This window comes from Papaver somniferum, chromosome 4, assembly GCF_003573695.1.
Source record: "Papaver somniferum cultivar HN1 chromosome 4, ASM357369v1, whole genome shotgun sequence".
In the NCBI taxonomy this organism is placed as follows: Eukaryota; Viridiplantae; Streptophyta; class Magnoliopsida; order Ranunculales; family Papaveraceae; genus Papaver; species Papaver somniferum.
In genome coordinates this window covers 8,320,819-8,335,733 of record NC_039361.1, presented here as the reverse complement: position 1 = coordinate 8,335,733, position 14,915 = coordinate 8,320,819, and the positions used below count along the sequence as shown (strand labels likewise).

The following is a 14,915-nucleotide window of genomic DNA, read 5'->3' as shown; positions in this document are numbered from 1 at the left end:
CCTAACAAAACTTATCACTACATGATCGCTGATGATGTGCCTGTTTTGGAAAAAGTTATAGGCACTAAAATTGAAGGGTAACTACAGAAGCTAAATCGTGGATCAAATGGCAGGAAGATGGCTGTCAACTACCACAAATGTTTATTCAATTTCTTTAAGAGGCAGCTGAAGAACTTCGGGAAAAAATGGATGACGATTATGACGGTTGTTCCACATTCCGTGACAAGATCATCCCAGATGCCATTGCGTGATCACTAGAGAAGCTTCCCATGTTGAATATTCTGAATACAATTATATGGGTGATGACGAATAATATTGCTATAGCCGTCTAATCTTGAATGATCAAAATGGAAGATCGCGGTGCTTTACTTCCTTATCTTGAATGTACTTCTGACATGTCGTGCTGCTGCTTTAAATTAGAAAACGTTCTAATGACTTGAAAGGCTTACACCAAATGTTAGGAAGCACATTTGAGATTTTAAGAGATATTCAGACTGCACATAACAACTTAAAACCTTTTTTTTTTCCAGAAGAGAGCAGAACTTGAAGCCACTTACCAGAAGATGTATGAACCACTATACGGTATCAGGTATAATATTGTGAATGCTGTGTCCGAAGAAGTCGACGGAGTTGCAAAAGTGGTTAAGGCTAACAAAGAAGCTGATGAAGGCATAGAAGTAAAGAAGGGTGTTCCCGATTTTTGGCTCAGTGCAATGAAGACAAATGAAGTACTAAGAAAGGAGATCAGAAAACACGATGAAGGTGCTCTAAAGAATCTGAAAGGAATCAGGTGGTGCAGGATTAAAGAACCCAAGGGGTTCAAGCTTGATTTCCTTTTCGATACCAATTCATATTTTAGTAATGGACAAAATAACCCAGGAAATTAACCCAAGGTGTCCTGACAAAAACTTATCATGTGTTAGACGACGAAGAACTATTTTTGCAAGAAGTAATAGGGACTGGGATTGAATGGAATCATGGAAAGAATATGAAACAGAAACAGGTGGCAGTGAAGCGAAAGCGTGGATCAAATGAAGGGACGATACATGTCCTATACTGCAAATGTTTCTTCAATTCTGAGTATGATTACGAGCTTGACAAAGAGGCAGCTGTAAAAATTCAGAATAAAATTGCTCAAGACTATGATATTGGTTCCACCATCCGTGACAACATTGTCCCTCATGCTGTGCCGTGGTTTACTGAAGAAGCTACCAGGTTGAATATTATGAAGACAATGAAAAATGAATGATGACGAAACATCCATGATCCATCAAATCTAGAAAGAGGTGGGAGACAATTATATCCTAGGTGCAGAAAAGTAGAGTACCAGTCAAGGAAGGACAGCAAATGGGAGAGACCTCTCAAGTGCAGCTGAGTGAAACTGGTTCATAGGTTTTGAGAGACAGTGAGCAACTGGAGGCAACTCCAGTTGCATGTCAACCTTAGTCTAATGAATCCAATTACTCTAGTACTCAACAAACTTGATGCGAACTTAGAAACACTTAGTTTTGTACTCTAAATTTGATACATACTTGCAGAACAATATATGCAGAAGTGACATGAAAACCAAAAAACACACTAACATGGTAGTTTTACCCGTGAAAGAACTATCATGTTTGCTGCATAATGCAGTGAAATTAGAGGGAAGTCATTTGGGAACTCAAGTATTATGCAAGTGCAACATCTAAAACCAATGGGACAAACTCAAGTCCTTATACCCAACCAACTTAAAACCGATAGTAGATTCATCCAACTTGAGATCAACTGTACTCCTCTCTAGCACACAGTAGATATATCATGCTCTAGTTATCCATATGGAGTTAGTTTTCGCTAGTGTCCTGTCACTTGTTGTGCCGTTAGCTTAACAACATGTATCAAGTGAGTCAACTAATCAAGGGAAATTGCACTGTAACAGACAACAGATACTCAAAATAAGGGCAACAACATAACAGTGAAAAAGAATTTTAGAAAAGTAAAAACTAAACCCCATAAGGACACCTTAAATAGAATGGAAGACTAGATTAGAGCAACCATAGAACTCCAACTCTGAGGTACGGGCTGCACAGAGTAATTAATGCACTGATCTAAACTTTGAAAAGGAAGGATTCCAGAATAAGAACTAAATCTGAATATCCTTACATAGATCTACTTTTTTCTGATTCTGTTTCATCCAAAATTTTAACAGCTAGGATGTTTAATGTGGGCTCTGATAAATTTCTGAATAACAAACCTAAGGGAGGAGTAATACTGCACATAAAATGATTGCTAAAGTTCTTAGCGAACTTCAAAAGATTGAATGTTCACAAGAAACAAATACAAAAACGACAACAAAAAGTTAACCGAAATCCTAAATTGGAATTTATATTGCTCTAGACTAGATACAAAACACAATCCTTTAAGCCATTACGTGGCATATATCAAAAGGTTTGCAGGAATGAACAAAACATAGAAACTGTCAAAATATAACATTGTAATTCTTTACCTTGTAAACTGTTTTCTGTCATGTTTCCATCTGACACTTCAAGATTCCTGTCTCCCTCAAGTAAGTACCAGAGTTGAGTGAAACTAGGCTTTCGACATAATTCTCCACTTCTCCCACCAGCATTGGACGATGATTATATGTTTCTCCTGCACTTGCATTCTTCGGGTCATATAGTACCAAATCACGGGAAGTCTTAAGTAGAATCATATCATTCATGAAAGACCACATCAGCCACCGAAAGGGATCCACCATTTCTAAGGTAATGGAAAAATGTTTAGTCCAACATTTGTGAATTGCATCCTTCTGCATCACCCATACATCATACCTTGAGTTATGAGCATTAACAAGTAGGCAGAGACAGTCTTCCCACTCTCCCAAAGAACTGAAGAATTCTTTCTTATCCAGAAGTTCTTCTGGTAGCTGCAATTCTTCAACTGATGTCAAAGGAAACTATAACGGTGGTATTAGCGACGGTTCTGACTAACCAATAAAGAACTCCACTAACAATCTTCCAAGACCATCTATAAGCATGAATCCTATAGGGGATGGTCCGAATGTACTTCCAGGAGTTTGATCCCAGGGTATAAATACAAATTGAACTATCATTTCCTATCATGTTTACAACTCTCACCAACTTGTAATCATTTATATTGCAATCATATCCTAAAGCATATATGGCAAAGTAGTCTGACAGACACAAGTTATTACTGTCATTCGGATCTTCACGCGGTGGGGAAGGAAGTTTCTTGTACTCCCCTGTGGAAGGGTTCCAAATCCAAAGACTCAAATTTCTTGGAAAACCCTTGTAAAACCCTAAGCAAAGCAAACCATCACATGAACTTCTCAATGCATCATGTTCAACGGCAACTTTGAATGAGTAATCCATTTTAACAACACAATCTTGAAATTCGTAGGTAGATGCTACTGATGATAATGAATCATAACTAATGGAGTGCAATTGGTAAAGCTGCCACTTATTCTCGACAACAACACCATTAAACATGAGCTTATAGTTTTTCTTTTGGACATTAGAATCAAGATGCATTTTGACAAACTCAGGACTAGAAATTAGATCTAACCAATCTTACAAACACACTTACATACAAATGTGGATTTCACTGGTACCCGTAGAAGGATTTGGAGGTAGACTTCTTCTGGAATGCTGGACATTGTTGCTCCTGTCTTTTCTAGTCTTTTCTTACAGTGTGAGGCAGGTAGATAGAAATTAGGGTTTCTAATTTTCTTAGGTTTGAGAAATTGATTTTTGTTTTCTGGAAAGGGAAACGTCGAGTTGGTGTGAAAAAGAAAAGAGGGAAGTGGGGAATGGAGAGTGTAGTGTACGACTATAGATGGACCAACGAAAATAAACGGCCCACCCCGGCCCACTCCTTATTGAATCCTACAGCTTATGGGTTGGCCACATGGAAGGTACGAGTAAAAGCAAGTCTTACGATGGAATCCAAGCTATTCCAAGCTTGGAAAAAGTGTGAAATGTCAAGTCTAATGGCTTACAAGTTGGGATCATCCACATTTTTTCCAAGTCATGTTCCATGATTTCATGGAAGGGTGTGTGGAATCCAAGTAAAACGCTAATCTTAATAGCGCTGAGTGCCAGTCCAAATCGCGTGCTAGATGATAAAAAAAGTTAATTTTAATAGCGTTAGGCGCTATTCAAAATAGCGTTTTTCATTAAAGTATTATTAAATTTTTTTCTCCAGTAACAAACTTTAAACATGTTTCCTTATTTAAAAAGTGATACATACGTGTCCCTAAAAACATGTTGAGAAAAAAATATATATTAAATTTTAATTCAGGTATATGAGTGACGTGTCAGTTCGTTATTCGCCATACCTTAACTATCAGACAAAAAACATTTATGAGAGAATATTTAAAAATTATGAAATATGTCTATATTCTCCACCTGTTCTAGAGAACATTATAAACAAACAAATCCAATAAAAGTTCAACCATATTTTGACCAGCGCCCAACGCTAAATTGATTAGCGTTTCTGTAGTTACACCATAAGACTTGAGCTTTCATGATTGATTCCAAATGCTGAGGTGTCATGGAATATGGAAGATGGAATTCTTCCACCATAAGACTTGCTCTAAAAGGAAAATCTCCATTTCGAAGTGGAATGGACAATAATTTTTGGATGTAAAAAACCTATGAAAGGAGTGGAAAAGACGTAAGTAAGAGCATGCCTAATGGTGGAAGCTCAAGATACCCAAAAAAAAAAAAACTTAAGTGAACGATTACTAATTATATGAAATAAGATGTATACGATGTCGATATGTGATAAGTTGTACTTAAAAATACAAAATATCTAGTTGTTGACTTACGAGAATATGGACATCTAACCCCTGAACTGTCTGAAAGATCTTTCCAAGTATCATGTTTAATGACAATGCCAGAATCAAGAGAGGCTTTCGAATATTTAAGAATACGTTTAGCCAATGGGAGATATACATAAGTATGTGAGTGCATGAATTGAGAGATATAGTTTATACAAAAACTTATATCAGGTTCAGTGAGAGTAAGATAGTGCAGACCTCCTCACAGACTTCTGTAAGATGAAAAATCTGACAAGATTGAACCATCTAGAATAAAAGCTATTTTACCTTGTTCTACTGGTACTTCACATGGTTTACAATCAGTCATATCATGCTTCTTGAGAAGCTTCAAAGAGTATTTAGTTTGAGTGCGAAGAAGTTTATCAGAAGTAGAGTTCATCACTACCTCAATACTCAAGAATTAATTCAATTTCCCTTAGTCTTTCATGGTAAACTCAAAACTTGAAGCAACGATAAGAAAAGTAGTAAAAGCACCAGAAGAACCCCAATAAAAATATATCTTCTACATAAAAAATAAGGACCATATGGTCACGGGAATTGGTTTAATAAAACATAGAAGTGCTTACCTCAAATATCTGGAATCCATATGAAATTAGAAAACAACATTGAACGTGTAGAACCAAGCCCTTGGGGCTTGTTTGAGTCCATATAAAGACTTCTTCAAATGGAACACACGAGATGGGTGTTCAGAAGAGACAAACCCAGATGGTTGCTTCATTTAGACATCTTTGTCTCCCATTTGTTACTCATATTTAGAATTAAAATAGTTATAATGATTGTTTCCTTACTTCAGGACTGAATGTCTCATCATTGTCAATTTCATCAATATGAACCCTTTTGTAACTAGCCTAACTTTGAATCTTTCTACTGTTTCATATGATTTCAATTTAGTCTTATAGATTCATTTACATCCTAACACATTCATACCAGGAGTGTACAAAATATGTTCCCGATAGTGGTATTTTCATAGAGAGAAAGTATGTTCATTTTTCATGGCCTGCACCCATTCAGGAATCTTAGAAGCTTGTTTAAATATTTTTGGTTCCATAATATATTCAGATAAAACACTAAATTCCATAGACATTTAATATTTTGTATCTCGTTTGACTAGAGATGAAATAACATGTTCTATTGCATTTCAACTTTTCCATGCAATATATTCTAATCCTAAGTGCTTTTTCTGAAACACACCAGATTTTGACCTTGTATGCATAGAGTTACCTCCTCTGTAGTAGGAAAACTTGTAAAAGTAGAAGGTAATGCCCGATGAAGTGCCAAAGAGAATGAAACAACAACATAAGTCTAATCAGATCCACCAGCACAGCGAAAGAAACATTCACTAAAAAGTACATAAATTTTGGTGTATACTCTAGTAATAGAAGGATCATAATACCTACATCCCTTGTGATTAGGAGCATATCAAAAAACACATAAGTAATGACTTTGGACTCGACTTTTCTTTTCTAGTATGAGTGATACTATGGGAAAACATAAACATCCAAATACCTTTAAAATGAGTAATCATGCATGCTTCTTAAACATGTCTCTCTCCTCTCACCTAACCCTTTCCACATACAATAATTCTTTACGAACCGAGAAATTAAACCAGCCCAAAACCGAGCTGATGTGTCGCATACGTGTCGTCGACGTGGAGGAGAGATCCTCTCAAAATGCATCCGATTTTTTCTGACAAAAATCAGAAACATGTCTCTTTGTTGCATCCGTTCATTTAATTTTAATAAGTCTTAATATATGTTGTCCGTTAGATTTCAGATCTAGGATTCTACTTTTACTTTACCTCTTTCTCTTTCATTGTCTCTCTCTCCAACAGAAATCTTTTGATACCGCTTAGAGAAAAAGAACAGAGAAGTGAAAACAAAAGTAGGGTTCGTCCTCGTTTCAAATCAAAAAATTTAGAAGAAAATTAGAGTTCATACAAATCGTCAAATCTATGGAGGAAGAACAGTTGTTGTTATGATTTTTTTTTCTTCAAAACTTTTGCTTTAAATCTCCAGATCTAAGTACTTAAGAGTGAAATCGAAAAAATAAGAAGAGAAATCGTCCATTTAGAATCGATTGTTTGATGTAGACTCGTTCAATTTCAATTTCGTTGTATTTTCTACATCTCGGTCTCTGTTCTTCAACACCCCTATATTTTTTTTCATTCATTCTATTTTCATCCACTGATTATTTTCTTGAAATAAATTAGAGGAATATAATCTTCTTGTGTTGTCTAATTTATATTAATTGTTTAATTTCACTTTTTTAGTTTCCTATTTTTGCAGAATTGAAGCCTCGAATCTCAAACGTTGTGTCTATGCCAGTTGAACCGCAGATTTCCTTGCTCCCTTACTGTTAATGAATTGGTTTGTGATGGCTTAATTGTTTTACATTAAGGGAATTGAAGTTGTTTCTTAAATGATTTGAATCTTTTGCTTTTAAAGTTTATTTATGCTTTGCTAGCAGGCTGCATCTAACCTTTCATTATATTTGCACAGGCTGTTGGAAAGGTGCTACATGCATTAAATGGTAAGTTAACTGGAATAGTTTTCCATGTTCCTACTATTGATGTCTCTGTGCTTGAGAAGAAGGAGACATACAGTCCGATTAAGGCTGCTATCAAGTAAGGAAAACTTGGTTTAGACTTTTATCAGATTAATGAAAAGACCTGTTTAGATTAAAAACTTGTTTAGTTAGAACTTAGAAGACCTCTAGATATAACTGAATGGGGGAGTTTCATATGATGAGTTAAGTTAGGTTCCTATAGATGCAGTTATGTATTTACTAAAGTTCCCATTGTCAGAGTTTTTGAGAATTTGATTATTTAGATTAGAAGGTATGATGATGTTGTGATCTCAGCAGGAATACCCATTTGCAGGGCCTTAACATGCTGTTGTGTTTGCTTTTAAAGCTGTCTTTAATGCTTATTGCCAATGCACCATGTCAAAATTAATTAACTTGATGTGAAAGGGATGCAGACTTCATCGGTTATGTTCATTTGTTTGGAATAACGTTTTAAGACTGCGAAGTAATATGTAAAACAATTTGTTCACTCCGACTTGTGCTATTTATTGATGAAGCAAGATGGAAATAATCATGACTGTTATTGATGTTAGTGCACAATTTTTTCTATTAGTCATGGCATGTTTTTGTAAATTACTCTTGCACAACGTCTCATAATTGTTAAACACTTGCCTAAATTTCCAGGAAAGGAAAGTGAAAGTGAAGATGATGGTCTTGATTTGTACATGTTGATCCGGTGGTGAAGATGACCCAGGCACCTTTTCCACCCAAGGAGCAGAAAGGAAGCTTTCAAAGAAGGAGTTGAAGGAAAAGGAACTTGCAGAACTTGATGCTGTTTTGGCTGAGCTAGGAATTGACACATTATGCGTTACTGAGAACCTGAATTACATCTTGAATCTGTCGACCAAACTAATATTTGAATCTCAGTCTATCAATTATTTTATTTGTTGGTTAAGTAATTACAATAACGAAAGCAACTGTCAATTGAACAACCTTATACTCGTAAGAAGACAAGACTTCGAATGTAATTCATTATCAGTTCTAAATGATAATTTTATTTTTCGAAGATTTTATTTTTTTTAGCAATTACTGTTAAGTATTATGACATCTATTTAAGGGTTTGGTTGGTCATTGAATGAACCATAATAGCAGAAAACAACAGTAGTAGTTAATGACTAACAGCCAACTTAAAACGAAAATACTTCAACTAAGATAGTTACCCAAAGTAGCAGAAAACAACAGTAGTAGTTATCCCAAAAAATCCAGAGGGATGAAACATGTAATGTGAGTTTCCAGTAGACTGGTTATACAGAGTCATACATAACTAAACTTCCACACTATTGGAAATTATAAAGCACAAACTTATGGGAAGTTGACCCAAAAAATTAGTCTCCAGTAGATGGAACATGTAATATTAGTCTCCAGTAGATGTCAACTTCAAAAACAAAACATTCATTTAAAACTTCATCATTATGCAAAGCGCATCTCCTTAGAGTGGCCTTAACGGTGCTCCGGATACGATGCAAGGTGATAGACATTAGCTTCTTGTGCTCCTTCATGTAGTTGAAATCCGCCGTATGTAGGTGCATAACATATGTTATCCAATTGTTGAGGTGCAACATTAACAACCTGCCTGTAAGGTGAAATGTGAGGCACACCCGAATATCCACCTATGTAACTCTGCGATACTCCAAACTGCATATTTTGGGTATTTTGAAATTGTCCAACTGTATGAAGCTGCAAGTTTAACTCCATTAGATGAAGATTTTTGCTATGCCCAAATTTTTAAATGATTTCGAACTGATTGACAAATTCATAACTATCAACTAGTATAATAAAAAAAAAAAGGAATGCATTTGAACATAATAAGATGGAACACCATTCATATATTCTTACCTGATACTGATGATATTGTTCATGAATTGGGTTGATATTTCTGGTTTGAACTGTACTCATTATGTTTTGTTGCGTCGGCACTTCTTGCAAAACCTACAAAACAAACATATAACTCAGTAATGAATGATAATAAAAATATGCGAACAAATAGATCAGCAATACCATACCTCAGTATTTTCTTTTCCTTTGTTTGCTTTCTTTTTTCTGTATACCTTAGGCTTCGAGGTGTTTTTACATGGCCTGCCTTTCGTAGGAACAACACGCGGGTTTTGTACTTCTATAACGTTGTTCACTTCTGTATGAATCACTTCCTTCGCGGTATTTGGAACTTTTTCAGTTACAAGTTTCAACTGTTCGCCTATCCAGTTTTTTATATCATTGCATTCATCATCATCTCGAGATGCTATATCGGCAAGCTCTGCAAAGTAATCACATAACTCCTTATAACGCTTTTCCTCGGGAGTTAGCTGCCAACTATCATAACTCAAAGACACCTTTGAATGAGCTAATTTCACATCTTTTCTCCATCTCCTTAAAATGTAACGTTCTGGAATTGAGGTTACTTTGTTACGGAGTAACACATACAGCGCATGAGTACAAAGCAATCCTCGAAACTCAAACATACAACAACTGCACTTCACTTTGCATTCATCCTTTTCATACCAAACCTTAAAAACAACATGCTTCATAACTTTTTTAGCTTTTGGATTATGTTCGTCTTCTTCCCCTTCTTCTACTGTCGGTATATTATTTACTTCAACAATATCTTCTTGATCTGAACCTGCAGCTGTTGTAGCATCTTCATCTGTTGAATTTCCGTCTTCATCTTCTACAAATGGTAGTCTGTAATACCAAATTTCTTGTTGTACATCATATCTTGTCACTTGAATACCATCTTGGATTTCATCTTGAACGTCAATTATTTCACAGTATATCTTCTTCGTCAATTCCTTTTGAATTTCTTGGAACTTTTCTATAGTGTACACATTTTGCATTTGTTCCTCTATTTCATAAGATGTTGTGGTTGGAATAACTTTTGAAAAAGACCTAGCATCTGCCTTAAGTTCCTTTTCAACTTTGCTTCTTAAAGCGTTGTCATATTGTTCAACAAACTCTGACAATGTGGTTCTTGAATGAACATACCCGTCAAAGAACGCATTCATGCTTTCACTTCGTTGCGTAGTCGACATTCCAGCCCAGAAAGTTGTATTCACATAACAAGGCACCCAATGATGTTTTTCTGTATACAATGTATTCAACCATCTACTTGATCTCAACTTTGGATACTTTTCCAACATCTCGCTCCAACTTTGATCAAATTCAGTTGGAGATGTTGTATCATAGACGGCTCTTTTTAACCTGCACTTTATGTTTTGATACTTCTTGTGACTACTTAACTTCTCAGGTATCTTCTTCATGATATGCCATAAACACCATCTGTGTTTAGCATGCGGAAATACCCTCTCAACAGCAGCCTTCATTGAACTACATTGGTCTGTAAGTATAGCTTGTGGAGCACTTCCTTTCATGCAATCGAGCCATGCTTGGAACAACCAAACAAAAGTATCAATCTCCTCGTTAGAAATCAATCCGCATCCAAATAGAGTCGACTGGCCATCGTGATTTACCCCAACAAAAGGAGCGAAGGGCATCGCATACTTATTAGTCAAGTAGGTAGTGTCAAATGTAACCACTTCGCCGAATTCTTTGTATGCTTCTCTGCACCTTTTATCTGCCCAAAAAACATTCCTCAAGCGACCATCGTCGCCTAAGTCTATTCTATAGAAGAAATCTTCGTTCAAATTTTGCATTCTCTCAAAGTAATTTATAAGTGCGGTAGCATCTCCTTCGCCAAGTTTCAAACGCTTCTCTTTTGCAACCATGTTTCTAAGGTATTTCTCATCATATGTAAGGTATTCCACTCCACCGGCTTCAGCTGCACATATATTGAAATTCTTGTACATCTCAAGTCCTGCCTTATCATTAATCAAGATTTTTCTTTTGACACTTTTCTTAATCAACTTGTTACATCTCATGAATCGAGTTTTACTTGGGCTTGTCATGTGAGTGTGCTCGGGAACAAAAACAGTGATTCGCCATTTAAGATTTACACCCAAAATTGCTGATAACTTAGCCTTGCATTCACATTTTCCGGTAGGATCAAGCTCGAATGGAGTAGTTGATGTTGTTTTATGCTTTCCATTTCTAACACAAGTATATGTTACATGCCTTAATATCCCCTCATCTTTCTTTGACGAGCGTGTCTTACATCCAAATCCTGTTGCAGCTGCATATTTTCTATAGAATTCATATACTTCTTCTACCTCATCGAATTCCATTCCAACTTTTGGCACTACTATATCACACTTACGGTTTCTTCCATCTTCGTTAGGAGTCTCAACCAACCCAAAATCATTTTCCTTCGATCCCACATCATTGTCCATCCTGCATACAAATCATTTTATAGATATGTAAGTCTCTGTTAGGGCAACTTAGAAATTACTGAAATTTTAATAGAAATTACGGCAAAATAAATTACATGGCAAAAATTACAGGAATCCATATCATAATAAAGTTTAGACTTTGGTAAACAACAGTACATCAAGCATGTCAAACAACAAGAACTACTTGAAAAAAAAAGGTTATAATTTAAAAACAAAGATATGGCCTGTAACATACTAATTAGGTTAATCTAAATAATTTTAGTTTAAAGTAAAGAATAACTCTTAAAGATTCTCAAACCATAGAGATTAATAATCTATTGTTCATAAGAAATGGAGATTATTATTTTAATATCAAACTTTATATTGTGATTTTGAATTTATAAATCCAAATTAGGGTGTTAAACCATGATTACAGTATTACCTCTTTGTAGTTCTTCTTTTTACTCTCCACTGTATGATGAAAATTACTATGAAAGTGAACCCTTCTTTAGAATAATAAAGACGAAGAATCTTCTGGTTAGCAACATCTTCTACTTGCCAAACCAGAGAGACCGAATAGAACTGAATAAAGATTCAGTAATTATTTTTGAACCTTATCTAAAAAAATCTAGATCTACATCTAACGGCCGAAACATAATGAGGCTTAAAATATTTAAATGAACGGCTAAAAAGAAGAGACATGTTTCTGATTTTTGTCAGAAAAAATCAGACGCATTTTGAGAGGATCTCTCCTCCACGTCGACGACACGTAGGCGACACATCAGCTCGGTTTTGGACTGGTTTAATTTCTCGGTCCGTAAAGAATTATTGTTCCACATAAACATAAACATGTCTCTCTCCTCTCACCTAACCCTTTTCACCACCGCCTCCTCCTCCGCCCCTAAAATTTAACATGTCTTCCTCCACCAAACCTCCTCCACCACCCTCCCCTCCGCCATCTTCCTACACTTTCCAGATCCAAAAGAAGTCATTTTGCCTCAAGCTTAAATCCATTGGTGGTCTCAAGCGTAATGCTGCCACCCAAATCATTATATCTGATGTAAGGTCCAAAGCTTATGGGGCTCTCACTTGGGATCTGGACGGTAAGCTTCATACTGCCCTTATTGAATCCATTAAAAGCGGTGAAGAAGGTTCTGATAACTGGCATTTTACAAATCATCCTGCTTGGTTAACTGTCCAAAAATCTTCAAACTCTAGAGGTCCATTTATTCAACTTACAATATCCAGATTAGATGGTAAAGTTATTCTAATTACTTCACCTAATCTCTCCCTGTCATTTGAAAGTTATTTGGCTCAGGAAAATCCCTCTTCTCAATCTCCCCTTTCTCCCCCCCTCTTCCCCCTCCTCTGTCCCAGATTCTCTCTCACCCATTCAACCTATTATTCCAGCTAAGTTGTTACGGGAATCTAGAAGATTAAACTTCTCATTGCAGGGTAATCAAACTTTTGTTCTCTCGAATTCGAGACCAAGTAGGTCTAAGGGCTCCAACTGTCGTAAATGAGTACCACAATCATGTTTTGGAATGTACAGGGAATTCGTTCTTCATCTAAGAGAGCTGCTGTCCTTCAAGTAATCAAAACTCTCAAGCCATCCATCATTGTTCTACAGGAGTCCAAGATGCAGGAGTGCTCTAACTCAGATATAGCTGAAATTTGTGGCTCAAGGTCTATGGGTTGGACTTTCCAGCCATCTCAAGGTGCATCAGGAGGTATTATTATCATCTGGAATCCAAATATAGTTGAGGTTTTATCTTGTTTAGAGGGTGAATACTCTCTATCCGTAGAATGTAGATTTCTTGCAGATAATTTTCATTGGTTGCTAACGGGAGTATATGGACCTAATCGACCTGCTGAAAGGAAATTCTTCTGGCGAGAATTGCATTATATTAGGGGTTTATGGGATAGCATCCATGGGTTGTAGGTGGCGACTTCAATGTGATTCGTTTTTGCGAAGAGAAGAACAGGAGGTGCAGAAGAACTCGTAGTATGAAAAAATTCTGCAATTTTATTAACACCCACTCTCTCATTGACCTACCGTTAAAGGGGTCCAAATTCACTTGGACAAATAGTCAATCAAATCCAGTTTTATCTAGAATCGACAGGATATTAATCTCACCTGAGTTCGAAGCCAAATTCCCATTTACATCTCAACTTGCCAAGACAAGGCCTACATCAGATCACATCCCCATTGTTCTTGATCTTGATGATCCATCGTGGGGACCTTTCCCATTTAGATTAGAACTCATGTGGTTCGAGCATCCCAACTTTTTGGAACTCATTGCTGAGTGGTGGGGCTCTTTTCAATTTTCAGGATCCCCTAGTACTATTCTTTGGAACAAATTGCAGGCTTTGAAAGCTAAGCTCAAAGAGGGGAACAAGAATGTTTTCGGTAGGATTGAGCCAAAGATTCAAGAATGTCTAGACACTATAGCGGAGCTGGACCATAGGGAGGCTGATGCTGGTTCTCTTCCTTCTCCTCAGTTTACTCGAAGGGCTAATGCTAAGATAACTTATAAAGATCTAAGCAAGAAGCAAGCAATATCCTGGAAGCAAAAATCAGGTAACAACTGGCTCAAATATGGGGATACAAATACCCCTTTTTTGCACAAGTTAGCATCTTTGCGAAGAAGATCAAATAGAATCAAACAATTATATATCAACGACTCTCTCTCAACTGACAAAGATGAAATCACAACTCACATAGTAGATTTCTACACTTCATTGTTTACTGAAGAATTTCAACAGCGCCCTATCCCTTGTAATCTTAATCTCCCTTCCATCTCTTTTAAAGAAAGCCAAAAATTGGAAGTTGACATCTCGGAAGAAGAAATTTTTGCAGCAATGAAGTCTCTTGGTGATGATAGAGCTCCGGGGCCGGACGGGTATCCCATTGCCTTCTTTCTTAAATGCTGGAGTTTTTTAGGTAGTGATTTCATGGCAGCTGTGAAGGAATTCTTTCATACTAGATTTATGGACACTCGACATAATTCGACTTACATATCTTTAATTCCTAAGAAGAAGCAGGCGGAGTCAGTTAAAGATTATCGGCCTATAAGTCTATTGACTAGCACTCACAAGGTAATTGCAAAGGTCTTAGCCACCAAACTTCAACCACTCATGACGAAGCTCGTTAATCCGTGCCAAACTGGTTTTATCTCACAACGACAAATTATCGATGGTGTACTGGTTGCCAATGAGATCGTAGTTTCTCGTCT

At 36.5% G+C, this 14,915-nt stretch overlaps 3 protein-coding genes and 1 long non-coding RNA gene across 4 annotated transcripts; 2 read left to right on the top strand and 2 right to left on the bottom strand.

The window, feature by feature from the left end:
- The first annotated feature begins 563 nt into the window (after positions 1–563).
- LOC113271952 (nucleosome assembly protein 1;3-like) lies at positions 564–1,249 on the top strand. Its single transcript, XM_026521875.1, has 2 exons — positions 564–790; positions 880–1,249. Exons 1-2 carry the CDS (start codon positions 564–566, stop codon positions 1,247–1,249), a joined length of 597 nt encoding a protein of 198 aa, XP_026377660.1.
- A 1,251-nt stretch (positions 1,250–2,500) lies between these two features.
- LOC113271951 (F-box/kelch-repeat protein At3g06240-like) lies at positions 2,501–3,527 on the bottom strand. Its single transcript, XM_026521874.1, has 2 exons — positions 2,988–3,527; positions 2,501–2,902 (listed from the first exon to the last, which is right to left on the bottom strand). Exons 1-2 carry the CDS (start codon positions 3,525–3,527, stop codon positions 2,501–2,503), a joined length of 942 nt encoding a protein of 313 aa, XP_026377659.1.
- Positions 3,528–6,921: 3,394 nt separating this feature from the next.
- LOC113273493 lies at positions 6,922–8,362 on the top strand. Its single transcript, XR_003322435.1, has 3 exons — positions 6,922–7,203; positions 7,336–7,366; positions 8,050–8,362. It is a non-coding gene; the product is annotated as an uncharacterized LOC113273493 (long non-coding RNA).
- Positions 8,363–8,860: 498 nt separating this feature from the next.
- LOC113271950 (protein FAR1-RELATED SEQUENCE 4-like) lies at positions 8,861–11,700 on the bottom strand. The gene is made up of 3 exons (XM_026521873.1): positions 9,424–11,700; positions 9,257–9,349; positions 8,861–9,097 (listed from the first exon to the last, which is right to left on the bottom strand). Exons 1-3 carry the CDS (start codon positions 11,698–11,700, stop codon positions 8,861–8,863), a joined length of 2,607 nt encoding a protein of 868 aa, XP_026377658.1.
- Positions 11,701–14,915: the final 3,215 nt, after the last annotated feature.